General features: G+C 35.3%; 2 protein-coding genes across 4 annotated transcripts; one reads left to right on the top strand and one right to left on the bottom strand.

Moving 5' to 3' along the window:
• The first annotated feature begins 3,674 nt into the window (after positions 1 to 3,674).
• LOC107426790 (26S proteasome regulatory subunit 4 homolog A) lies at positions 3,675 to 7,037 on the top strand. Its single transcript, XM_016037072.4, has 6 exons — positions 3,675 to 4,263; positions 4,866 to 5,111; positions 5,458 to 5,627; positions 5,700 to 5,916; positions 6,008 to 6,148; positions 6,693 to 7,037. Exons 1-6 carry the CDS (start codon positions 3,781 to 3,783, stop codon positions 6,774 to 6,776), a joined length of 1,341 nt encoding a protein of 446 aa, XP_015892558.1. The 5' UTR covers positions 3,675 to 3,780; the 3' UTR covers positions 6,777 to 7,037.
• A 12,294-nt stretch (positions 7,038 to 19,331) lies between these two features.
• LOC107426561 (transcription factor PIF1) lies at positions 19,332 to 24,973 on the bottom strand. Of its 3 annotated transcripts, XM_048481377.2 has the most exons (10): positions 24,657 to 24,973; positions 24,542 to 24,566; positions 24,296 to 24,408; positions 23,301 to 24,168; positions 22,020 to 22,115; positions 21,811 to 21,879; positions 21,608 to 21,673; positions 20,394 to 20,789; positions 19,886 to 19,963; positions 19,332 to 19,504 (listed from the first exon to the last, which is right to left on the bottom strand). In XM_048481377.2, exons 3-9 carry the CDS (start codon positions 24,382 to 24,384, stop codon positions 19,889 to 19,891), a joined length of 1,659 nt encoding a protein of 552 aa, XP_048337334.2. In that variant the 5' UTR covers positions 24,385 to 24,408; positions 24,542 to 24,566; positions 24,657 to 24,973; the 3' UTR covers positions 19,332 to 19,504; positions 19,886 to 19,888. The 3 variants fall into 3 exon arrangements, with proteins under 3 accessions (XP_048337334.2, XP_015892262.3, XP_024933168.3); XM_016036776.4 differs by having other exon boundaries at positions 24,542 to 24,972; XM_025077400.3 differs by having other exon boundaries at positions 21,814 to 21,879; positions 24,542 to 24,972.
• Between the last annotated feature and the right edge of the window lie 1,043 nt (positions 24,974 to 26,016).

Genomic DNA, 26,016 nt, shown 5'->3' with positions numbered 1-26,016 from the left:
CAAAAAGTTTGACATGAAGAAGTGTAATCCAGCCGACACTCCAATGGTTTACAATAAAAAATTTGAACTTGAAGATGGTGCTGCCAAGATTGAAGTTTCAACCTATAGAAGTCTTATTGGAAGTTTGCTGTATTTATGTGCTTCTAGACTTGACATTATGTTTTCTGTGAGTTTGCTTTCCAGATTTATGCATGCTCCTTTACATATGCATTATTCTGCAGCTAAAAGAGTGCTAAGGTGCATTAGAGGCACCATAGACTATGGTGTTTGGTTTTTGAAGCAAGAAGAAGGCAAGTTAATGGGCTATGTTGATAGTGATTGGGCCGGTTGCATGGAGGATTCAAAAAGTACTTCAGGGTACTTATTTTCTCTTGGTTCAGGTATTTTTTCATGGAGCTCATAAAAACAGGGTTCAGTTGCTCAATCCACAGCTGAAGCTGAATATATTGTTGCTTCAAATCAAGCTTTATAGCTAAGGAAGTTACTTGTTGATTTAAATGAGAGGCAAGAAAAAGCTACCACAATATACTGTGATAACAAGTCTGCAATTTCCATTGCTGAAAATCTAGGTCAACATAGAAGAACAAAACATATTCCAGTCAAATATCATGCTATGAGAGAAGCTGAAAGAAATCGTGAAGTGAAGCTAGTTCATTGCAGTTATGAGGTCCAACTTGTTGATATTTTGATGAAAGCTTTGCCAAGAAACAGGTTTGAAACATTAAGAAATGATCTTAGTGTTTCCAGCAAAAGTGTCAAGAAGGAGTGTTAGTGTAATGTCACTTTTGTTGCTGTCATAAGTTGCTTTGTAATGATTAGTTGCTGTACTTTCAGTTTTTGATAAAAACACTGTTGTATTAGGTAGCCAAAGTATGACTTGTCTTTTGGCAATATGATTACCACAGTAGTAGGTGAAAATTAGATGGTTTACTGTTTCTGAAAATTTGTGGTTATATGCTATGTCCATAATGAACAAGGGTGTCTATACCACACCAGTTTAAGCTTCTTTCTCTTTCGTTTTTGCCGTGTTTTTTTGTACTAAAATCCAACAGTAGTACTTGAAAAGAATGGATCTCCAAAAATTATTCCTAAATTTCTAAGTAAATTCATCTCTTACAGCTAGATTATGCTCGCCAAGATCATTATCTCTGGACTTGCATTGGACAAAACAATATCCGACCAGCATTCAATCCATTGAAGACGCGCAAATGCCATTTGATAAGTGGAATGGGTTACTCACCATGGCTAAAAATTACGCCATAGAGATTCGAAGCTCTCATTGTTTTAATAATGTCCTAGCTAGCTCTGGTTCTCTTTTTTGAGTTTAGGGGACTTATTTATTTATTTATATTTTTTTTATGACGTTTATAGAATGAGGTAACATTCTGATTACTTAATATTTCTGTTGATAATAGAGATCAGCTTAACGATCATTTCTGATTTTCATTTTTTACTTTTTGGTCAATATATGGTCACGGGCTAATTAATGGTCATTAATTTCAGCAACTTGTTTTTATCATAGAATTGTGGACCTTTTTCCCAAAAAAAGAAAAAAAAATAAAAGGAAGAAATTAATTGATTAGCGTTGTGCTATTCTAAAATTTATAAGAATAAATGAAATTACAAATAACATATGTATTTATTTTATCAATATCTTTCAAAAAAGCCACAACATTTAATATGACTCAGTGAATATTATAATATTGTATTTTTATAGCGTACTTTCAATTATTTAAATAAAATAATCCATTAGTCATAAACACCATCTAATATATCAGCCTTGGATGCCAAAAACAAAAAAAAAAAAAAAACAAAACTTGGATGCCAATTAAGTTTGTTTAATTTATTGAAATTTATATGATCAAAAAATTTTTTTTTTTTTTGAAATTTATAAATTTGAGCCTTGACAAAGCTTTCTTTACATTTTACAATATTTTACCATCCTGGTTTCCATGTGTGAATTAACTCATCATGATTTAAAGGAATGTTTTCGAGTTAAAACCTATAATGGCCAATGCAAGTTTTTAAGTTGCATCTGTCTTCAAGCCATGGACGATCTCAAAACACATTAAATGCGGCATGTTGATGGTCTGTATAACACCACAACAGAGTGGGTGCAAAGAAGTTGATATTAAAACTCCAACTAATCTCACTCCCCTTCCGCAGGATAATGCTCACCAATATCATCATCTTTGGACTCGCAATGGACAAACAAAATACGACCGGTGCTCAATCCATTGACGACGTGCACGTACCATTTGTCGACGTCAAATAAATTCTGGCAACAACAAAGCTGGTTAATCGTCATGACTAAAACGCACCCTATAGGAATAATACCACAACATACATGTTTGTACCTTTCATTTTTCGATAATAATTTGTAGCTCTACTTCTCTTTTTTTGAGTTTATGGGACTAAAATTTTAAGTTTTTTGATCTATTTATACCAAGCTTACACCAAAACTTATTACACTACTAATTGGAGAATTTATTTATGTTGCTTATTAAATTTTTTGTCAAAAGAAAAATGCTGCTCATTAATTAATTTCTTTCCTATGCATTTATGACAAGTATATTACCCTAATGATCGATCATTAATTTAATTTAATTTTATTATTATTATTTTTTTTTTTGGGTCTTCCTTAACTGTTATTACTCTTTAATAGTTACGGAAGAAACAAAAAAATAAATAAACTAACATCCTTGACTCTCCCTTTGGGCAGCCTAGATGATAATGGCTCTCCCTTCCTCAATTTGACATAAGTTAAAAAAATAAATAAATAAAAATAAAAAATAAAAATTCTTTCGTTTTTTCCCTTTCCGTTATCATATTTTCATAAACGAGAATTTAGCAAACCCATTAGCATCCTGTTGCACTGGCAAATGACATATAGAAGTACAAAATATATATTTATATAACAAAGGGCAAAAATATCTGAAGGAAGATGAGTAACCTGCTGTAATAAAAAAAATTGAATAACCTACTTTTAAAGGTAGAAAAAAATGAAGTATTCACTGCATGCTGTTTAAGCTCTTAATTCCAATAATGCATGCTTGTATAGGGCATAGCGCGTATTTCTCACATATATATATAAAAGGATACGAAAAATTGCCAAATCTCGCAGCCTTGTGGTCAAGCAACCTGAAAAGGTGTTCTTGATTCTAGGTTCAATTGTGGGCATTCGCCACATACAGGATACAAATTGGAAAGATTCCATTCTAATATGTACATTCAACATTACAATTCAAAGAAGGATAGGGAAAAAAACAAAAAAAAAAAACAAAAAAAAAACGCATAAGATCCGGATCGGGATGATGTAAAGCATATCCTTCTTAATGAAAATTCAGTTTCACGTCAAATAAGAAAAAAATGAGGATTTTTTTTTTTTTGTGTGTGTGTGTGTTTTTTTTTTTTTTTTGTTTTAAGTGAATAAAAAAGCGAAGAGTTGAGTTAAAATAATAAAAGAAAAATAAAAATTAACCAAATCTATTCTTGGGCTTAATTAAGAATTGAAGCCTCCATATTGGGCCTACCTCATATGTTTTAAGCCCAAATTAAAAACAATACCCAACCCACAAAAGTTTCTAACCTAACACCACATCAATACCCGACCCATGTTTCAACAATGTAAACCTATTTGGAGACTGAAAATACTGAATAACTTGTTCCCAAAGACTACTACTCCTTTAAATCGCGAACCCAATAATTTCCATAATTCTCTCTCTCTCTCTCTCTCTCTCTCTCTCTCTCTCTGTGTCAGGTTCGGATAATCGGAAAACCATGGGTCAAGGAACTCCGGGAGGTCTAAATCGGCAGGGTTTGCCAGGTGATCGGAAACCCGACGGCGGCGATAAAAAGGAAAAGAAGTTCGAACCGGCGGCGCCACCGGCTCGTGTCGGCCGAAAGCAGAGGAAGCAAAAGGGTCCCGAAGCAGCGGCTCGTCTACCCACAGTGACGCCCTTGACCAAGTGCAAGCTGAGGCTGTTAAAGCTTGAGCGAATCAAGGATTATCTGCTAATGGAGGAAGAGTTCGTGACCAATCAGGAGCGTCTCAAACCCCAAGAGGAAAAAGCCGAGGAAGATAGATCCAAGGTGGACGATCTAAGAGGCTCACCTATGAGTGTTGGGAATCTGGAGGAGCTCATCGATGAGAACCACGCCATTGTTTCTTCGTCTGTTGGGCCCGAGTATTATGTGGGTATTTTGTCGTTCGTCGATAAGGATCAGTTGGAGCCTGGCTGCGCAATCCTTATGCACAATAAGGTACTGGGTTTGGTGTTTTAAGGTTTAATTTTGTGGGTTATGTTATGGTCTTTTAAAATATATATATATATATATATATATATATATTTTTTTTTTTTGGTGCTTTCTTACCTCATAATGTTGTGTTCAAGTGTGGAGATTTGGCGAGTTTAGTGCAAGTTGGAAATTTATTTGATATTGGGCCATATTTGACTGTTTGGTAGCTGTGAAAATTATAGGAAATAAAGTTTACTTTCATAAGAAGATGGATTAGATTCACTGTCTTGATTGCAGTATTATTAAGTTCGCTGTCTTGTTTGAACCAAATTTATTGGATGCTGATTACTGATTAGCATGTTTTTAACCTTTCAAACCAATAGATTACATATTTAACATCACTTTTGTAGTTGTGATTGTTTTTTAAACTTAATCTTGGCTTGTGGGAAGCTTTTTTGTGTCTTGTGTGCATTGTGTGTACCAAGGTTGTTTCTGTTGGCAGGTTGTTGCTACTTGATTTCCATGATTCTGCAAGGTTCTGATAAAATTGCATCGTTTTTGTCCTATCAATTTACATGGTATTATCTCATGTCATATAATGTATCTGGATTTGCATGGTATTCTAGGTACTATCTGTTGTTGGGCTACTTCAAGATGAAGTAGATCCAATGGTATCTGTAATGAAGGTTGAGAAAGCTCCGTTGGAATCGTACGCTGATATAGGTGGATTAGATGCCCAAATACAAGAGATAAAAGAAGCTGTTGAGCTTCCACTCACTCATCCTGAGCTGTATGAAGATATTGGTATCAAGCCTCCTAAGGGGGTCATATTGTACGGAGAGCCTGGAACAGGCAAGACCTTGCTTGCGAAGGTCTGTATATATCTTTATCTTACTATGCTGCTGTCTGTTAATGTAATTTGTCTGTTTCTTATGCATAACGTGCATTTCTTATCCATAATTATTTATTCTTTAGTTTTCTTGCCAGGTATCTATTTTATGAACCATCAATTGGAAGTTTGTTTTAGAATATACTTTTTATTGAATATTTGATGTGTTTATCATCCCAATTGTACAAATGGTTTTGTTATGTGATCATTCCCTACCCAACCTCCACCCACAACCAGGGTACCATTGGTGTGGTGATAAGCATTTTAGCTGATTTTCCTTTATTTGGTGTCAATGTTCCTAAGCTTGTTAGCCTTTTTTGTTCTTTCAGGCAGTTGCAAACTCAACATCAGCAACGTTCTTACGTGTTGTTGGTAGTGAATTGATTCAAAAGTACTTGGGAGATGGCCCAAAGTTAGTTAGGGAACTCTTTCGAGTTGCTGATGATCTCTCTCCTTCAATAGTCTTCATTGATGAAATTGATGCAGTTGGAACAAAGAGGTGAGTTTATGAACATTAGTGTAAGATAGCAGATTGGCATTGAACTATTTCTAATTATTATATACCCTCCAGGTATGATGCCCATTCAGGTGGTGAACGTGAAATCCAGAGGACTATGTTGGAATTACTTAACCAGTTAGATGGTTTTGATTCCAGAGGAGATGTCAAAGTGATCCTTGCTACAAACAGAATTGAAAGTCTTGATCCAGCTTTGCTTCGGCCAGGGCGGATCGATAGGAAAATTGAATTCCCTCTTCCTGATATCAAAACAAGGAGGCGCATTTTTCAGGTATGCTTCGAAGTTTGACAGTTTTTGTTAAAGTTGCAAATTGTCCCCTTTGTTCCAAATATGAATTATTATAACTAGCATCTCATTGCAGATACACACATCAAGAATGACATTGGCTGATGATGTGAACTTGGAAGAATTTGTCATGACTAAGGATGAGTTCTCTGGAGCTGATATAAAGGCTATATGCACTGAAGCTGGCTTGCTTGCTCTAAGAGAACGCCGTATGAAGGTGAGAATTATACCTATGACTTGTAGGATTAAAAATATTCTATAAATGTCTTATTTTTGCATACCCTAACCTAACCTAAATCAATATTGTTAAACGGAGAATTTGATTATGTGTGTATGTGTTTTTCCTTAGTTCTTGGACCTATATAACTAAAAAATTTCTTATTTGTATGGACAACTGACTATATTTTTATGGTATGAGCTAAGATACTTCAATTCTACTTGTACAAAATAAGATATTAAGATCTTCGGAGGAGTTCCTTTTACCAAGTCTTCAAACCCCTACTGTAATGTATCAGGAACCAATTTGCTTAGATTCAAGACTTTCTGCATTTGTGTGTGTTGAAAAATGAAAACAAAAGAGAAAGACAAGGCGTAGGATAGAAATTCACAAAATAATAGTGGTCACTGGTTTATTGGTTTGAAAAAAAAAAAAAAAATTTGGACAAAGGGTTATTGATTTGATTGCTTACAAATAGAGTACTAACTTGGTGTTCAATGTTTAAATTTGGTGTCAACGTTTAAATTTTGATTTTGTTGTGCAGGTGACACATGCGGATTTCAAGAAGGCAAAAGAAAAGGTGATGTTTAAGAAGAAAGAAGGGGTCCCAGAGGGTCTTTACATGTGAAAGGTTGACTCTGGCATTTGCTTGTATTTTGGATTAGAAGTTGCTATTCTATTTCAAAAGTCGACTCTCGGTTTTGTATTTTGGATATTAAGTAATATTCGACTCTCTTGATATGTGAAAGGCTCGCTATGTATTACTCTCCAATTATATTTCCTTTTTTTTTTTTTTTTTGGGTAAATACCATACAATTATATTTCTTATTCGAAATATGTAGCGAAACATCCTTCATTTATATTTATTATTCTTATCACGTTGCAACAATGTGTTCAGATCCGATATTGTCGTGGGCTTTGAAGCTCATTGTTGTCAAATCTTAAATTTTCATTTTGGTTGAAAGCAAACCAAGTATTATAACTTTTCGGTGTTTACAAATTACTACTCACTAAGATTAGATAACACAAACTGTTTATACCCTTTCCGCTTAAAACTGGTTGTGTATATACATTTTTTAATTAGACAGAGCAGGCCTACTCTGATATCTATATTAATCATCCTAATGTTGAATATTATATTGAATGATAGGTGGGTCTTTGGCCTTGTTTGGGTTCCAGATTGTCTTGGAGAAGCTGTGCCTGCTCCGCTAGGCTTAGTTTTTCTAAAACTTTTATTCTTGAATTTTCGATCATGCCAATATTATTTTCATTATTTTGTCCAAGAAAGTTTTGTTTAAACAACTGTGCACTGTAATTGCTTCCAGTTTAACGTCTTGCTGATTTTTATTTATTTACTTATTTTAAACATTACGTGTTGAATTGTTTAAACATTTTTCTTATACGATAAAGTTTTTTAGAATTACCAGAAGCGAAACTGTAGGATAAGTCCTCCTCCTCCTCACTGTCAAAAATCTGCAAATGCAGCACGTTTCATTAAATTGCATCGACAATAAAAGTCACTTATTTAAATATGGAAAGGCTGTGGACTATGTCTTTGTTATCTGGTTTGGCTATTTGGGGGGGCGGTGGTGGGTGGGTTTTATAACAAATCAGGACATCTTTACTCTCTTTATTAGTATACAATCCAAGCTATTAGATAGTGTCACTTTTGGCACCGACACATACTACAGGTATATTTGCATTACTACTCTTTGTTTCTAAGAGGCTTTCCAACTTTGAAATTGTTAGCGGTCGATTTCTTTTATTTGCTATGCACTATGCTACCACTATTTTTATTATTATTATTATAAAGAAATCATTAGGACTTTATTATTGTTATTATTTCTTTAAAAAGAAAAAGAATTTAAAAAGTATCAGTTTGCTGATTCAAAGGGAATGAAACTTTTTATGCATAGAATTTTTTTTTTATTTTTTTATTTTTATAATCGAATTTTTATGCAGAGATTGAATAGAGGACAGAAAGAGAGAGAGAGAGAGAGAGAGAGAGAGAGAGAGAGAGAGAGAGAGAGAGAGAGAGAGAGAAATAAATTTGGTAGGAAGGAAAAAATAATTTGGATTTGGGAGAATAATAGCAGGCGTAATTGGGTGGGTGAGGGTAGGGGTGGGCATGGATTGGATTGGTTCGGTTTTGGACCGAAATACAATCCAATCCATACATATCGGTTTTTCTAATTTACAATCCAAACCAAACCATTAAAACATTAAATCCAAACCAAACCAAACCATTTATGATCGGTTTGGTTTGGATTGGTTGATCGGTTTAAAACTTACTAATTTATAAATATATAATACAAATAAAAAATATTCCAAATTTAAAATATAAATAATAAATTATAATTATCCAAACATAAAATACAATTAGAATAATACAACATAGTCTATAATGGAAAATAAAGAAGAAAATGTAGCAAATGATACACATTATGCACTTTTTAAATACCAAACGTTTATGTCATCATCTCACTCCTATAAAATCAAATTAAAATTGTTAGAACAAATAATGTAAAATAATACATTCGTCAAAATTTATTCACTCAAGAATCAATGCATAATTTCTTTTTTTTTTTAACCTTAAAATTTTGGTAAATCATAAGTCAATCAACGTTGACAGATTCACTAATTTTAGTTAATTCTGTAAGCTTTACAAAGATCAAAATAATAAAATTAGCAATAAATTATATTTAAACATTTATATATATATATATATATATAAGTAACAATTAGATACAATATATGTAGATATATATATATATATATATATGATGGGAACGTAAAAATATATATATATATTATGGTGATAGTGATGGACTGGTGGCAGGCGATAACAAAGGTAAATGTTTAGTTTAGGATTATAATTTACAATTTGATTTGGGATTTGGGATATAGGGATGTAAAAGGAAAAAAAAAAAATATATATATATATATATATATATATTAAAAATCAATATATAAAAATGGGAAAAAATTTAAAAATTAATATATAAAAATGAAAAAAATAAAAAATATATAATTTTTTAGTTATATAATATATTATTTGGATTGGATTGGATTGGATTGGATTTATATTTCCAATCCATAACCAATCCAATCCGTACAATTTATAATATTTTGAATCCAATCCAATCCAATTGATGTAAAAATCCAATCCAAACCGTTAAAAATGGATTGGATTGGGCGGGTTGAACGGGTTGGATTGGATTTTGTCCACCCCTAGGTGAGGGGGAGAGGAAAAGATATTTTGTATCTTCCATTATGTGTCAGCGCGCGAAAGGCAGAAAGTTAAAGGCCGAGGAAGGAAACAAAGAAAAGCCCAAAACAGAAGAAAGAAGAATCTTTCTTGAATGTATGATTAAGCAGCCTCGACGACATGTTCTTTCATATATAAAAAAAAAAAAAAAAAAAAAAAAACGTACGAGGAATTTCCTAGACCAATGTTTTTCCAATTTCCATATGTTATGGCAATGGGATTCCTTTCCTAACTAGCATAGCTGGTCACCAAGTCATTGTCCACTTCAAACTGCTTAATAAAAAAAAATATGCTATATTAAAATTTTCATTTTAAAAAAAAAAAAAAAAAAAGGGAGCCTTGGACCCACACACCATAATGTTCTATGGTATTTCATGTATTGGTGTAGATGGATATCAAAAGTAGAATATATAAAGCAAATACATTTGCATGCATGTTGTTGGATAGTGAGGGCGTTTGTATTAGAGTATCAATTACATAAGATACGATTTTCTTTATATTCTTGTAATTAGTTGTAATAATTTTGTAATTAACTGTCATTCCTTGATTCTTGTAATTAATTGAAATTCCCTACTTTTAGGGTAGTTTTCTATTTTTATGTTTTGGGCAACCTACTGCAGCACCCAATCTTGTGTATATATTCGTTCTTAATCAAGTGAAAAGCTAAGCTGTTGTTTTCTCAATATTACTCTGTTTCTCTACACGATATCGAGCCTAATCTTTTGGCGTTGTTTTTTTTTTTCGAAAATCACATTCTTTTCTTCAATGGCTTCCACCAATGACTCCATCCTCATCCAAAACTCCCAGGATCCTCAACATCCCCTCCTTACAATCAATCTCTCGAATATCACCAAATTATCCTCCACAAACTATCTAGAAGCCTTCAAATCCACCACCGCCCACTGTCATTGTCAATGATATCTCTTCCCCTAATCCGGCTTACACAACCAGAAAGTGTCAGGATGGAATCATATTTAGTGCTCTCCTTGGTGCTATCTCTATTTCTCTACAACCACTTATTGCCCGCACCACCACCTCCCTTCATGCTTGGCAAACCTTAGCTACCACTTATGCCAAACTGTCTCGTGGTCAAATTTCTTGAAACAATTTGTCCATTTAGCACTCACCAATCTCATTTATCTCGTCCCAACCCAGAAATCATTTCCCCATGACTTCCTCCAGTCCAAATCCTACCCAATTCACGCTGCTCACTCCATATGCCTCTATCAAGGGATCCCTCGTGTCAACATCCATCACAACATGTTTCACCGGCCAACTCACCCTCCTCACCCGTTGACCATTGACCTTTTCCCCGCATCTAGAACCCAGTTCGATCAACAGCCACGGAACCACAGTCAATCCTTTTCCACCAGATCCATATACTTTTGAAACTTCATCCTTTCCTGTTTCAAACACAACTCACCCCACCTCTCAAAATACCCATCCCATTACCACTCGAGGGAAAAACAACATTCACAAACCCTCTACCAAGTTGAATCTCACTGCTGTCCTTTCTACACCATCCGATATCGAGCCTCATAATGTTAACCAAGCTCTCAAAGATTCAAAATGGAGACAAGCTATGAATGATGAGTGCGATGCTCTTGTTCGGAATGGAACCTATGTCAGGACCCGTCCAGAATTCCTTTTCCGGAACCCTAGATAAGCCCTGATCCCAGGGAAATACCATCAAACCTTCCAATGGAAAATCCAGCAGCACCTCCTTTAAGGGTAGGACTTACCAAAAATTACCTGCACTGAAAACACACTTCTAAAATAGTCCCCTTATTCCTCCCGCAATACTACAAAGTGATTCCACAAATTTACAGCACTTCATAACAATAACAGCAACTGAGTGCATAAATAAAACATAAGTATCCAAATAGTATACAGAACTTCATGAAGTGCTAATCAACATAAAATACAACAAAGATGAAAGAAATAATACAACTGAAATGAACGAGTACAAAAGTACTTCTCGAGACACGATAGCGACGGAGAATTGGTTCGCTCCGGAAGAACGTCTACCACCTCTTGCACCTAAGGGAACAGAATTTAAAAACGTGAGATACTAATCATCTCAATGAGTGACCCTAGCTATTGAACACTTTTAATAGTAATACTAATAATATCACAAATAAGGGAATTGAATTAATACCAACAATTAATAGGTAAATAAATAATAGCAGTTGGAAATAATAATTTCCCTCAAAACTCACTAATCACTTCGTTGGAAATGTTCCCTTTTCAAAACATTTTCACAAAACCCGATATTCGTATTTCCCGAAAACCAAGGGATCAAACAATTTAATAAACAATAATAAATAAATACCCCAAATATAATTAAAACGTACTAAATTATAATAAATAATTTTTGAACATTTTTGGGGTTTGAAATTTTGTCTGAAAATTTACACTTGATGCACCACACCATATACCAGTGATGCCCTCCGATACCCAGCGTCCTGAGCATCGACTAGTGGGGAGATTAAAGAGATAAACTTGCAAACGGCACTTCGGCATCCCGACAGTACCGCTGCTGAAACCGTCATCCCGGCCAAGGAGGGGGACGGCTGTGACCAATATCAAAGTTACCTGCCCACGGTCCAATGGCAACTCACGGGAGACATATTACTTGCGCGCTAAACCACATATACATACACCAGAACACCAATACTGTATGAATGCGTCTAAAATAATTATTAAACCAACCGTACCGTTCTTTCCAAAATTTACCGTGGGAAATATACCAAATTTGCACACTTACCATCCTACATATTTTCATTTAACAAACTGGTACGAAAACATCGGTAACGAATAAAACCATAATTTTTTTCGTAATACGAGGTTCAACAAATAAAATACCGTGGGCATAATTATAAAATTAAACCACCAATTTAACAAATAATTTCATAAAATATTTAAACCAATTATGCCCAAAAATACTATTTAAAATCACATACAAATTATTACTGAAAATACCTTGCTCATGCATAATAATTAAAATTAAATCACAATAAAATAATAATTAAATTGCACCACATGAGCATAATTCAAATACCAATTAAATATAATTAATTGCCCCAAAATATTTTTAAGGTGGGTCACTCACCTTAAGCGCGTATATCAGCTAAGATCCTCCGCAGGATCAACTCCACTACTCGCACGCGTACCTAAAACATCCACAGTACACCAACCAAATATATTAATATTTTAATCGAATAACTCCCAATTGGGTACCCGGGGAGCGAACACAAACGACAACTAAAAGTTACGAGTTATATACCGAATCGAAGCTTGAGTGATGAGGATCACGGATTCGGTCTTACTTTCCGAAGATCGGACCCGAGGTGGCCGGAATCTCGCCGGAAAGCTTTCGGGATTCGACTCCTCAATCCTCCAAAACCGTCACGAATTGGCAGAAAAGGATGCCGGATTTGGATTCAGGAGGTCGGAATCAGTGGATAGGGACAGGCGGTGCAACTGGGTACTCGCCGGAACAGTGACTTCCGGCGAGCCGCTGCGGTCACCGGCAACCATCGCGTGCGGTGGCCGTTGGATGAGATTTTTGGTGGTTTTGTAGATCGAGGGGAGAGAAATCCAACGGGACCGGCGGTGAGGCAAACGGAGGCCGGACAGCGGAGAGATCAGGATTTGAAGATTTTTGGCGCCTCGCCGGAAAACACTCCGATCCCGATGCGTAGGTGGTCCGGTGGCCGTGAAATTTGGTGGGTAGGCCGGAAATGAGGAGGTGGTGAGGGGTGGCTGGCGCGTGTGGCCTGAAAATGGCCGGAAACTGGGCAAACTGCGGTGGCCGGCGGTGGAGGGAAAAATCGCCGCCGAACTTTGCCGCCTCGATCCGGGCACGTCCGGCGACCGTCGGTCGTGAGATTTTGGGGTTTGGCCGGAAATGGGACGACGCTCCCGTCTGGCTGGCACGTGTAGCAAGAATCGGCCAAAAATTTGGATGATTCCGGCGGCCGATCGGCTTCTCTCTCTCTCTCTCTCTCTCTCCTCTCTCTCTTTCTCTCTCTTCCCCGGCATTTTTGCCAAATAAAAGCCACTGTGGGTGATACTGTTCATCCATGTGAACCAATCAGGTGACGACACGTGACGCTACTGTGCACTTAAGCCAGATATAATAAAATATTACGGTATCCGGCGAACTTCAAACGTCCATAACTTTTTAACCAAATGTCCGATTTAAGCGTGCCGCTAGTCTATGAACTCGTATCGACGAGTACTTTACAACCATATAAGAGTCAAAAAAAAATTACACAACAAGAAAAAGTCAACTCCTGGCACCTTTTAGACAGTTTGCACCTCGACTTGTTTTGCCCATAACTTTCAAACGGTAGCTTCGTTTTCTACATGCTACTAGTCTACGAACTCGGGGCATCATGCACTTCGCCATGGTACCCTGTTCAACTAGAAATTCCAATTGGGACCAAAAGTTAACTTTTGACCCCCTCGATCAACGGTCAACCTCGGTCAACGTGCACGGATTCTGGTGTGATTTGGGACGGGGTGTTACACTTGGGAGCTTGTTCCATCTCATTCTCGGCAAAATCTTGTTGGATGTTGATACGCTCACAGATGTGTGTATGGTAGTGAGATGATGATTTTGAGTCAATCAAATGAAAGTGAATAACCATATGGTGATTGGATATGGAGATGGGATGAAGAACAATTGCAAGAACTTAAAAACAGAAGAAAAAAAATTTAAAATAAAATAAAATATATCCAACCAAGACCCACTACCTATTTAGAGGTAGGAACCTATGGTATTGACTTATGACTTTTATCTATGGAAGATAAGAACTATAAGTATAAAGATACTCTCAAGTGAGTAACATGTAGGTCCAAGAATAGTTTTGAAAAACCAATTCTTAATGAGAGAAAATTTCATTCAAAAAAATCAACCTCCTTATATAGTTATTACATGTTCAAAATTACTAAGATAAAATTAAATGCTTAATTTAACTTAGTTGGGCCTAGCTAGCATCAAATTACATGGTCGGGATGTTCTAAAATACTTGGTCTCTTAAAATAGCACCAAAATAGCCCATTTTGCAATTTCTTCAAGCCCATTTTATAATTCTCCAAGCCCAAAACATCCCTTTTTAATTTTGGCTTACTTTCCAGACCAAAAACACTTGATCTTGGGCTGTCAAATAGTTGTTTTTAAACATGAAATTCTCAAAAGTGGGTTTGGTAATGTCCTCCTCTTTAAACACATCAAGATCCTTTATGAATGCAAATAAGGCCTCCTTGAATCTTTTGGCTCTACTTCGAGTAATTGGGCCTTCAGGCAGATGAAAGGGATCGTTGAAAGTGTGATGTGCATCAGATGTAAGTGGGTTTTTTATATTAAACGACTTCCTGATGGTTTTATTGACAAGTACAAAGCCCGATTAGTTGCCAAAGGCTTTCATCAGTGACCTGGAGTGGATTATCATGACACATTTAGTTCAGTTGTCAAGCCTACCACCATACGTCTTGTCCTAAGTCTAGCAGTCAGTAGAGGATGGCCGTTGCGTCAGTTAGATGTTAACAATGCCTTTCTTCAAGGCCATCTTTTGGAAGATGTCTACATGATCCAACCTCCAGGATTTGTTGATAGCGACAAACCAATACATGTCTGCAAATTAAAGAAGGCTATATATGGACTTAAGCAGGCCCCACGGGCTTGATACCTTGAACTTCATCAGTTCCTCATTGAATCTGGGTCCACAAACTCTCATGCAGACACTTCTCTCTTCATTCTTCACTCAGGTGACATTACTATATATTTTCTTGCCTATGTGGATGACATTATTATCACAGGTATCAACTCCAATGTTATTTAGCACTACATTGACCTTCTGGCACATAGATTTTCAATCAAAGATCTTGGTTCCTTGTCTTATTTTCTTAGCATTGAGGTTCTCACCACTTCATCTGGTCTGCTGCTCACTCAAAGGCGCTATATCACTGATCTTCCTGCTCGGACAAAAATGTTAAGTGCAAACCCAGTTGCTACACCACTGTCGCTAAGGGCACTCTCACACTTCACTCCGGTACGGCTTTGACTGACTACATAGAATATCGAACACTTGTTGGTAGTCTACAATATCTTTGCCTTACCCGTCCTGACATAGCCTACGCTGTCAACAAGCTTTCTCAATTCATGCATCGCCCAACATCTGACCATTGGAATGCTGCAAAATGCCTACTTCGATATATGTGTGGCACATTGACTCATGGCTTATTTCTTCATAAGGACAATCCAATTTCTCTTCATGCCTTCTCTGATGTAGATAGGGCTGGCAACAAAGATGACTATATCTCCACGAGTGCCTATAATGTCTATCTTGGTTGCCATCCTGTTTCATGGTCATTCAAGAAACAACGTACCGTCGCTCGGTCTTCCATCGAAGCTGAGTATCGATCCGTTGCTGCTACCACTTCAAAGATCAATTGGATTTGTTTCCTTCTTATAGAGCTTGGTGTCACTCTTCCTACACCGCCTACCATCTTCTGTGATAATGTTGGTGCCACCTATCTTTGTTCTAATCCAGTCTTTCATTCACGTATGAAACATGTGGCAATTGACAATCACTTTATTCGGGCTCAAGTTCAATATGGTGCTCTTCGTGTTACTCATGTTTCTTTCGCAGATCAACTTGCAGATGCTCTTACCAAACTGCTTCCACAACGTTGCTTCCCAAACTTAAGGATCAAGATTGGCGTCTCCTCTGGAGCTCCATCTTGAGGGGGCATATTAGAGTATCAATTACATAAGATACGATTTTCTTTACATTCTTATAATTAGTTGTGATATCTTTTTAATTAGCTGTCATTCCTTGATTCTTGTAATTAATGGCAATTCTCTACTTTTAGGGTAGTTTCCTATTTTCATGTTTTGGGCAACCTACTGCAGCATCCAATCTTGTGTATTAAGAGTGAAAAGCTAAGCTGTTGTTTTCTCAATATTACTTTGTTTCTCTACAGTTTGGACGGTGAATATGATTCTGCAATGTAATCTTTCGTGGAAGACTAGATGATAAATAACACATGGGGTAGTTTCTATTCTAAATGCAGATAGCAATTGCAATAACAATGATTAACTTTTATTAATTTGTCATTGGAAAGTTAAGTGCAAGTTGGAAGTTTATTTGATATATATTGGGCCATATGCAATTAGAATTAATCGTAAGATCAAAATTTAAATTACAAAGTAATTTGGTGCATTTAAGGCAAAATAAAAATATAAAAACTATTATTTTCTCAAATAATAATCCAAATTAAAATCTTATCACTATAATAATAATAATAATAATAATTGGTTTTTCTGGTGGCTCTACCCTAGATATATATAAGACTCATCATAAAATTTTTAAATTTTACATTCTTTTAAAAAATTTTAAGATGAATAATACTAGTTACTTATAAGTAAAATTATAAAGCAATTTTCTAACTATATATGAGCTTATTTTTTCAAAAAAAACAAGTTCAAGTATATAGTTGTATAAATTTACCCAATTTAAAATCCTGTTAAGTAGCTTAGACATTTTTGTTTTTGATAAGTTGATTTAGAGCAATCAAAAGCCAAGGATAAGTCCTGGTCAGCGTCAAATCTGCAGAGAAGCACTTTCCATGAAAACAAGCTCGCACCTTAGTTAGCAACCCAGAAAATAAACTCGAAAAGGCTATAAATTATGTGGTTCCTATCTGATTTGGTATCGTTACAACTGGGAGCTATATAAGAAGTGGGTTTTAGCAAGTCATTACCTGATCATTTTCACTTAGAAAAATACTATTATGATAAACAACTCGTAAATTTACATAGCAGTTAGTAATTTAATTAAACAATTATCATTTAAAAATTCACTTTAAATATTTTAATATAAAAAATAATATAAGTAATTATTATAATTAAAATTTATTATATGAACTGATGATTATTAACAATAATAAAAAATAACAAAACTATTTGGCTTACATGTACAAAATACATATGCATTATATAATATGTTATGACATATAGCGATTTATTATATTCCAATTTTGAAGCATGATTGGTCATATTTCCCCACAAATTGTCAGAAGAGTTAATCTGCTTTTGCAGCTGCTTCCTGCAAAATTCGAAGTGCTTTGAAAGATTAAAATGTTCAAATTGATTTCTCCCCGTAGTAGTATGATCTAATTTGATCAAGAACAAAGAATTTTTAGTTACCAAATATTTCTAATTAGGAAATATGTGCATTGTTAAACCCAACTGATGCTATGCAACAACCGGGGTACAAATGTCTGTGACAAAGATTATTCTTTTTTCCGCTTAAGTATATCCTTAAGCATTCTTGAGTTGGTTTGCTGCAAAATTATCATCAATTTTTTTTTTTTTTCCAGATTGCTTGATCTTCCATTGTTGTTTGGTGTTCTCTTTCCCAGGTTCTCTTGCAAAATTCCACAAGAGAACCAATATTACATGTTTTTTATTTTTTATTTTTTTCTTCTTCTTCATTTTATTATTATTTTTTTTTTTTCAAGCAGCAGCAACTAAATCTTCAACTCAATATGTCTTAAAAATCTTCGTACCATCACATGTCAATATTCTGCTACCATCATTGCCAGGTTCTTCTTCATGTCTCCATTTGTGCACAAGATTTTGAAAATTCCATGATTCTGAAGAAGAAGAAGAAGAAGAAAAATGGATCCGGATTTTTTTTTTTCTTCGTTTGAAGAAACGGGAATTTAAAAGCATCAGTTTGCTGATTCAAAGGGAAAGAAACTTTTGTGCAGAGACTGAGTAGAGGAAAGAGATAGAGAGAGGGGGAGGGGAGTGTGGATTTGGAAGGGAGGAAAAAAGAACTGGGTTTGGGAGAATAATAGTAGGCGCAATGGGTTGGGTAAGGGGTAGAAAGAGCTATTTTGTATTTCTCCTGATCCTGTGTCAGTGGCAGGCAGAAGGTTAAGGCCGAGGAAGGAAAAAAAAAAAAAAAAAACTGAAAACTTAAGAAAGAAGAATCGTTCTTGAATGTATGATTTGCTACCTCAACGAAATGTCCTTTCATAAAAAACGTACGACGAATTTCCTAGACCAATGTTTTTCCAATTTCCATTTGAAATGGCTATGGGATTCCTGCATAAAGACTTAAATCAATGGCATTTTCTATATTTTTATTGTTTTTGTTCATAAACGATTCAATATCACATATGAATCTCGTATAATATAATCCATCTTCAAATTGATTACGCTTGAGACAAGGGTTTTAGATATTTTTAGGAGCTTTCTTCCTAACTAGCTACCATAACTGGTCACCCAAGTTATCTTCCAATTCGTACCAGTTAATAACAACAATGCTATAATAAATTTCTCGAACAAAAAAAATAAAGGAGAGCCGTGGGGCCCACACACCTTAATGCTCTGTGATATTTCATGTATTGGTTTAGATGGATCAAAAATAGAATATATAAAGCAAATATATATACAAGTTGTTGGATAGTAAATGGGGTAGATTCTATTCTAGATGCTGATAGGGATTGCAATGACAATGATTAACCAAGGACCAGCCGAATCTGAGGCAGAAAATAAAATAAAAACAAAAATGAATAAATGAAACCATGGTCCATGAAAATGGTGGGTAGAACTCATTTTTCTCTTTCGTTCAGTGCCTTCGTGGTTTATGCAAGTTAAAAAAAAAAAAAAAAAAAAAAAGCAGAAAACGATGCTAGTGATCTATCACATCCTCTATCCTGGACCAACCTCAACTCCAGCTTTCTATCATCTACCAGCAATTAGCTCCTACTTCAAACTTTTTTTACCACTAGTTCTAACCTTTGAGAATTTTCATATAGTGAGACTCAAGAAAATATATAAAATATCAGGGGGAGAAGGAAAAAAAAAAAAAAAAAAAAAAAAAAACCAGAGACTAGTAGGAAAATGGACGATTTATTAATATACGGTAGTAACAATTACAATGTTAGCTGTGTTATATGGTATTAGCCAGCCAAGGAAAGCTACTCTCGAGGAATGTTGTTCTCTTTCACTACAAAACTTAGCAGGCAAAAGCCTTTTTGGAATTTCATCAACCCAAAGTTTCAACCTGCAATGCACCAAAATTTGACCAGTAATTATTTTATCCTATTCTAATTCATCTACTCTTATAACTCCTCAATCTGATAAGATTTAGGATTTAAATTCCAAAATTGCATTGGCAGCAAAAGAACAATTGGCATCGACTATTCAAACTGATATTAACTTGTTGATCCTCAGCTAGATGGGAACCCTAATCTATAAATCTTTCTCTTTTCTTGTAAAAGAACCAAGAAAGAATAATAAATAAAAGATTACATTAATTTTGAAAACTATCTTACTCGAATAAATAAATAAAATGGCAAATAAAAAGGGATTATATTTTACTGTTGGCTGTAGCTATAGCCAACCTTATACTTTCACTATGTAAGGCATAAGTAAAGGAGCTTACCTGTTAGCGATTCTGAAGATTCTCAGGTCCCCGACTTGTACCTGGCTTGCTAATACATGGCTGGGCCGTTGCTTGATTCTGTCAAGAAATGAACCCCATAAATGCTAATTACTGTTACTCCTAGAAAGTGGTGATGAAATGATTTTGTCTCAAAAAGAACATATATATATATATATATATATATTTGAATGTTACTCTCATGATCCTATCCAGGATATTTTAACGAAAAGATAAAAAATTAAAAATAAAAATCGCACTTTTTATATTGTTCCCAAACGCGAACAATTTTCAAGCCTTCACAATGGACTAGCAAGGTATAATGAATACAAAACCGGATGTATCAAAACTATATATGACCATTGTAGTATAATAAATAGGAGACAGTATTCTTTCTTTGCACGAACAAAGAATATCTTGTCAATCAAGCATTAGTTTTCAAAACCAGCATGGTATCCAAAAGGCTTCCAACTTTTATCTCAAAAGGTAAGATTAGAATTTTGAAGAGCACCTGATGTAGCGGCAGCTGCATGTGGTGTTGGCCAAGATATTGCTGATATGGATCAGAAAAATTTGGAATCCTTGACTGGTTAGTATTTAATGTGCCAAGTGAATTTAACATTTGATCTGACTGATTCGGTGCATGTATTCTGGATGGATCAGTTGGAGGAGGAACATGTGGCATATGAAAGGGCGGCATCGGGAACCTTGGCCCCAAATGAGCTGTTGCACCTGGTGCTGTCATGGCTGAACCAGCTAACACATTTGGAAATGTCATAATAGGTCGATTCATGCCCATTTCCATTCCCATTCCCATGCCCATACCAATTCCCATCCCCATTGGTGGCATATACTGTTGCATACCAGGAAACATCATAGGGACCATGCCACATCCCATGGACATCATCTGCAGAAATTAGTAACAATATGATTAATTAGTCTTATAAAAATGCACAACCTGATAATCTTTTTCACTGGATATAGCAGACACGAAACTGAAGCAATTCATGAAGCGCTACCAAAATATTATGTATCTGAAAGATATTTCTTTTTTTCTATTTCTTTGATTGATGAATTATTTCTAATAATGCATTAGTTCTTCAATTAGGATGTAAAGAGAACTTACTTTAGGAAGTCAAAGGAAATGTCTCACCTTAATTCAATGTTTCTAAGACAAAAAATTGTCTCTGCATCACTCAGTTCAATGGATTTTCCAGTCGTACTACCTAGGACATATGTTTGCTTATAATTATAGAATATAAAAGTACTAAAAAGGATTTAATGTGATCTTCCCCTCGTCAAATAAATGATGCATTATGAAAGATCCAAAAATCTTCAATCTTATGCTTTTTGACCAGATAAGCATTAGGTTTGAATTAGAGGGATTATAATTTGGTGTACATGGTAGGAGCTAATGATAGCATTCTAGAGAGGTACTTCCCTCAGAATTCAGATCATTGTGTTTTCAGATTGTCTCTTCTTCTTCTTCTTCATTTTTTCTTCCAGTTTTTGGCTGTCATCATAATAAAAGATAAGCTCCAATTTTTTTCAACAACTCTGCTAATCACACTTTTAATTACTTTAGTTAACATTGAGATTTTCATTCAACAAGGCAGCCATACATCTAGAATCTTCCCTACCATCATAAACAAGAAAAAGAAAAAAAAAAAAAAATGACAAGACAGAGTATCAGGGGAAACAAAAAAAAAAAAAAAAGTAATATACCTGCACTTGCAATTGGAGCGATTTCAAGTACTCTATTGCCTCGTCCAGCATCGAAGCTTTATCAGACTGAAATCCAGAAAACATACATAAATAAACAAATGATAAAACTATGAACAACACCATATATGTAAGTAACATCTAATGCAAAAAACAGTACCACAATACTTAGGAAAAATCAATATGATAAATTTTATGTGTACGACAACCTTGTTGCAACGAGGTATGAGTTCTTGCAGAGCTCTCATCTTTTCGTTTATCCTATCTCGACGTCTCTGCACAAGCATACAACAATTCACAATTTGAAGAAACAAAACTACACATGCACATGCACCGGCTCATACTCATGCACCCACACTTACCGGAACACACAAATAAGATATCAACAAATTTAGAATCCAAGTAGAACACAGACCCTTTCAGAGAGATTGTGGACCTCAGCAGCACGAGATCGTTTCGTAGACGTTGAACGTTCTCGCTTCTTTCCCTCAGCAGATTCAAAGTCAACATCCTTTCACAATTAGGGGAAAAAGAAAAAGTACTTTAAGTAGGTAAAAGGAATAAAAAGTAAACAGATAAACAAAAGTATGTGAAGAAGGAAGAAGCAGGACAGATCCTAACCATCACAAATAGATCAATGTTACAAAAAAACATAGTACACTTCATTGTTTTGGTTTTTTGTAATTCTGTAAAGCTTGCACTCAAATTACATGGCATTCCCCATCAATCAGACTGAATAAGGTTTCACTTGGTTAACAAAGATCCTTGAATTATTCCCAATATTGATATTCAGAACATACTAAGGTATAGACACCTGCCGAAATAGAATGTTTTCTTACTACAAAAGAGCACATTCAACACAACAAAACTGTAGAGAAAATGTAACTACTTGTCATTTATATCGTCCCTAAAAATAGTCTAATAGAAAAGTTATTACTTTTGCAGAAAAATTTTAAAGTTTGAAACCCTCTTACCTTTAATATTCCCCCAAAAAAATAAATAAATAAATAAAAAGATTATCTATCCCACAACATAAAGCATCTGCAGCCTCTACTCCTATTGGTTATAGTGCTTCTTTTAATGTTTTAATAAATTATCCACTTCATTAGTGAATCCAAATGGAAGTGTTTTCCAATTCCAAAAAGGGCAAAAAAAAAACAAAAACACTCACACAAATCATGCGATTACCAAAAAGAATAATTAATCAATAAAGTAACAGAAATTGACAAATTACTAGTATTAGAAAGAAAGCAGCCTCAAACACTAAAAAATGTCCAAAAGGAAAGCAGTGTGTCGTAAAACGCGCCGTTAAAGCCATAAATGAATATTCATTCCAAATATATATATACTGCGAGATTATGTAAGTTGTTGCAACCTAATCATCCACCAATCATCATCTATTTAAGGTTTGTTCATCATAAACATGTGCTTTTCCAACCATACATGTGGCAACATGACGTAAGCAAAAGGTGCCACTTGTAAGGCAGAAGATTGGAGTGACTGGTGTGACGGGGCTTACCTATAGAAAATGCCAAAAAAAGGTGCTAACATGCACCGAAAGTTGGATATCTATCCTAGGGGTCCTCACGCTTACCAACGTCACACCCCCCCTGCGCACGTTAGACGAGGACAGACGACAACACATTGGAAAAGACAGAGAGAATTGGGAAATCGACTCATTAATGGACTCACTCACCTCGCTCTGACAGCACTCAGTGTCGTCGCCTTCTCTTCCTTTGCGCTTCCGATCCTCAGCAGCTGGCGGCTTCTGAGCCGCTACAATCAGCTCCGCGCTGGCACTCGAGCCGCCGGGAGATGATGTCACCGTCATATCACACGTCACCAAATCCTTCCCACCGCCAGACGACGTCGTAGCCGCCACTCCTCCTCCGCCGCTGACGGTCCCGCACCTCAAATTAGCGTTCGACAACTCCGCCGAGTTCCTCCTCATCATCTCCATAAGCTGCGACCGTTGGCCAACCGCCGGCGTATCACTGGAATCTACCACCGTCGATTCCTTCATAACGCTCTTCGATGAGGAAGGCCTGGATTCAAGCCTCGGCGCCTTGTTCCTCGATGATAATTGCTGAAAACTCTGCAATTTCGACTCCGGTTCAATCCTGCCCGGAGGAGGTATCGGAGGCCTCGGGGCATATGAGGGTGGCATCGTCGCCGGCCGAACATCGGAAACATGAGGAGGCGTCCGAACGGGAAGGGGGGCAGAGTTGGCTGTGTTAACGCAGGAGGTTGGATAGAGGAGGTCGGAGCAGAAATTGTGGTCCAGAGAAGAGTCGTCGACGAGAGGGTAGTGGAGCCACGAGGCCATTTCGTCTTCCTGCATAAATAGTTGTTGTTGGTGTTGGTGTTGGTGTTGAGGCTGGTGATGGTGTTGAGTGGCGGTCCCATGGACTTGTCCTTGGGAGGACGACCTGATCTCTATGTCGGCGGGGATTACGGTGTCGTATTTGGTGGCTGGTGAAATTTTTCTGTTAGACCTCTGGTTTTGGCTCTGCATCACAACCTGGCCGTTTTGCCACAACAGCTCCATGATATCGTTGTCTGGCCTGTTTTTTTTTAAAAAAAAAAAAATTAAAAAGAAACAAGCTCAGAAATCAATCACGATTCCTTCTTTTAATGAAAAACGAAAGGTGGATAATAGAGGAAAAAGGTGAAGCTATTTGGAAAGCTTACAGTGGGGATTTTCTGGGTCTAGTGAGTCCAGAAGATGAGGGGATTGGGTAATCGTCCTCCATTTCGAAATCAGGAACACAGTGATTCATCTTCCTATTTTAATACTAGACAATCTAAATTAAAAAAAAAAAAAAACAAAACAAAACAAAATCATTTTTTCCACAGAAAAAAAAAATTATATATATATATATATATATTAGTAAGAGTTTGATGAAAGGAGAGTTCAAAGTTGAAGCTGAAACTCACCCAAGTGATTATGGAGTGGATGTTGCTGTGGATGCAAAGACGACATAAATATATATATTTTATATAGAGAGAAAAAAGTAATCATATAAGAAACAAACAAAAAAAAAAAAATTACGGATGTCGTCGGAGTACGATTGTTGTGAGTAATAGCTGAAATGAAATGAAATAGCTCCGTTTTTTTTTTTTTTTTTTTTGTTTTATTTTGTGTTGTGGTGTTGGCTGGAAGTGTTTTCTCCGGGAAGAGGGGGGATTGGATTGCGAGGAGGGGGAGTGATGGGAAATTGAGATTTCTTTTTTCTTTTTCTTTTTTTCTTTTTTTGGTTTTTTCAGAAGATTTATGTGTTGGCTGTTTATGTTGCTCTCTTTCGTTCTTTGCCTTGTGGATTAATGTCTATTGCGCATAGCAGTCCAAGATAAGGCCTTTCTCTCTCTCTCTCTCTCTCCGAATATTGTGAAACTAAAAGACGAATTTTAAGTTTTGACGGTATGTATCTTTCTGCCCAATGCCTAAGTAGTCTCTTTCACGATTTTTTTTTTTTTTCCACAAATTATGATCAAATTTATAACTTATTGCGTACAATAATTTCCTTTATACTTTTTAATCATAAATGTAGATAAATATAGATAGTTTACTAATTAAATCAATATTGTTTAATTTATTACTCATTATATAGTAATTCATTTTTAATCAACATTCCAAATCAAAATTATTGTTCCAAAAAACATGAAATATAAGTCTTTACTATCATAAAAGAAAATTATGAAATAGTACAATTCCTGTTCATACAACGAAAGCATTATAACTACCACAAAAAAAAAAAAAAGGCGTTATAGAATATTTGGAGGCTGTTAATTGCATATCTTTTATTTCTAAACCCATTTAAAGTTAAAAGTTAAAATATTCATGAGCCTTTGTTGATGTCTGATCAAATCCAGAAATTCAGGGTATCACCAATCCTAGTTGTCCCAAGGGATTGAGATTTTAATGATTGGATTATTTATATACATAAGACGTTATGCCATTTTTCATATAAACCAAATTACTTTAATAAAGTTTCTTTTTAAGAACTTCAATCATGGAACAATTTTATCATCCATTTTTTTTTTTTTTATGTTTAGAATTATCCATCTCGAATTTTGATTGTCTCATGATTGCATATGAAACATCAACATATTACCACCTTATCATATTATTGACATGACATAACGTATCTAATTTAACTCTAAAGTTATATGATTGTTTATAAAATTACATGAATATGTAACTATAGTTTTATTTTTGAGCATTGCATTTCAGTTCATGAATTATAGTATATTTCATACTTTAACCCACAAAGTATAAATTTTTTTTTTATATTGTCCATTGAATTAATATTATATCTTTTTCTTAACAATTAGTTTAATTATGCATTTTATTAGATTAATTTGAAAAAAAATTGAATACATAAACTATAACTTTAATTTAAAACTATTTT

Source organism: Ziziphus jujuba, chromosome 9, assembly GCF_031755915.1.
Source record: "Ziziphus jujuba cultivar Dongzao chromosome 9, ASM3175591v1".
NCBI lineage: Eukaryota > Viridiplantae > Streptophyta > Magnoliopsida > Rosales > Rhamnaceae > Ziziphus > Ziziphus jujuba.
This window is presented reverse-complemented; position numbering and strand designations above follow the sequence as displayed.

What these genes read in the sequence shown, in the direction of transcription:
- LOC107426790 (XM_016037072.4), top strand. Translation starts at nt 3,781, where the DNA reads ATGGGTCAAGGAACTCCGGGAGGTCTAAATCGGCAGGGTTTGCCAGGT. An exon ending in GCAAGACCTTGCTTGCGAAG is followed by an intron (nt 5,112 to 5,457) that starts GTCTGTATATAT and finishes TTGTTCTTTCAG; the next exon opens with GCAGTTGCAAACTCAACATC. An exon ending in GATGCAGTTGGAACAAAGAG is followed by an intron (nt 5,628 to 5,699) that starts GTGAGTTTATGA and finishes TATACCCTCCAG; the next exon opens with GTATGATGCCCATTCAGGTG.
- LOC107426561 (XM_048481377.2), bottom strand. Translation starts at nt 24,384, where the DNA reads ATGAATCACTGTGTTCCTGATTTCGAAATGGAGGACGATTACCCAATC. An exon ending in CTGAGTGCTGTCAGAGCGAG is followed by an intron (nt 22,116 to 23,300) that starts GTGAGTGAGTCC and finishes TAATTGTGAAAG; the next exon opens with GATGTTGACTTTGAATCTGC. An exon ending in CGCTCCAATTGCAAGTGCAG is followed by an intron (nt 20,790 to 21,607) that starts GTATATTACTTT and finishes TAATTTCTGCAG; the next exon opens with ATGATGTCCATGGGATGTGG.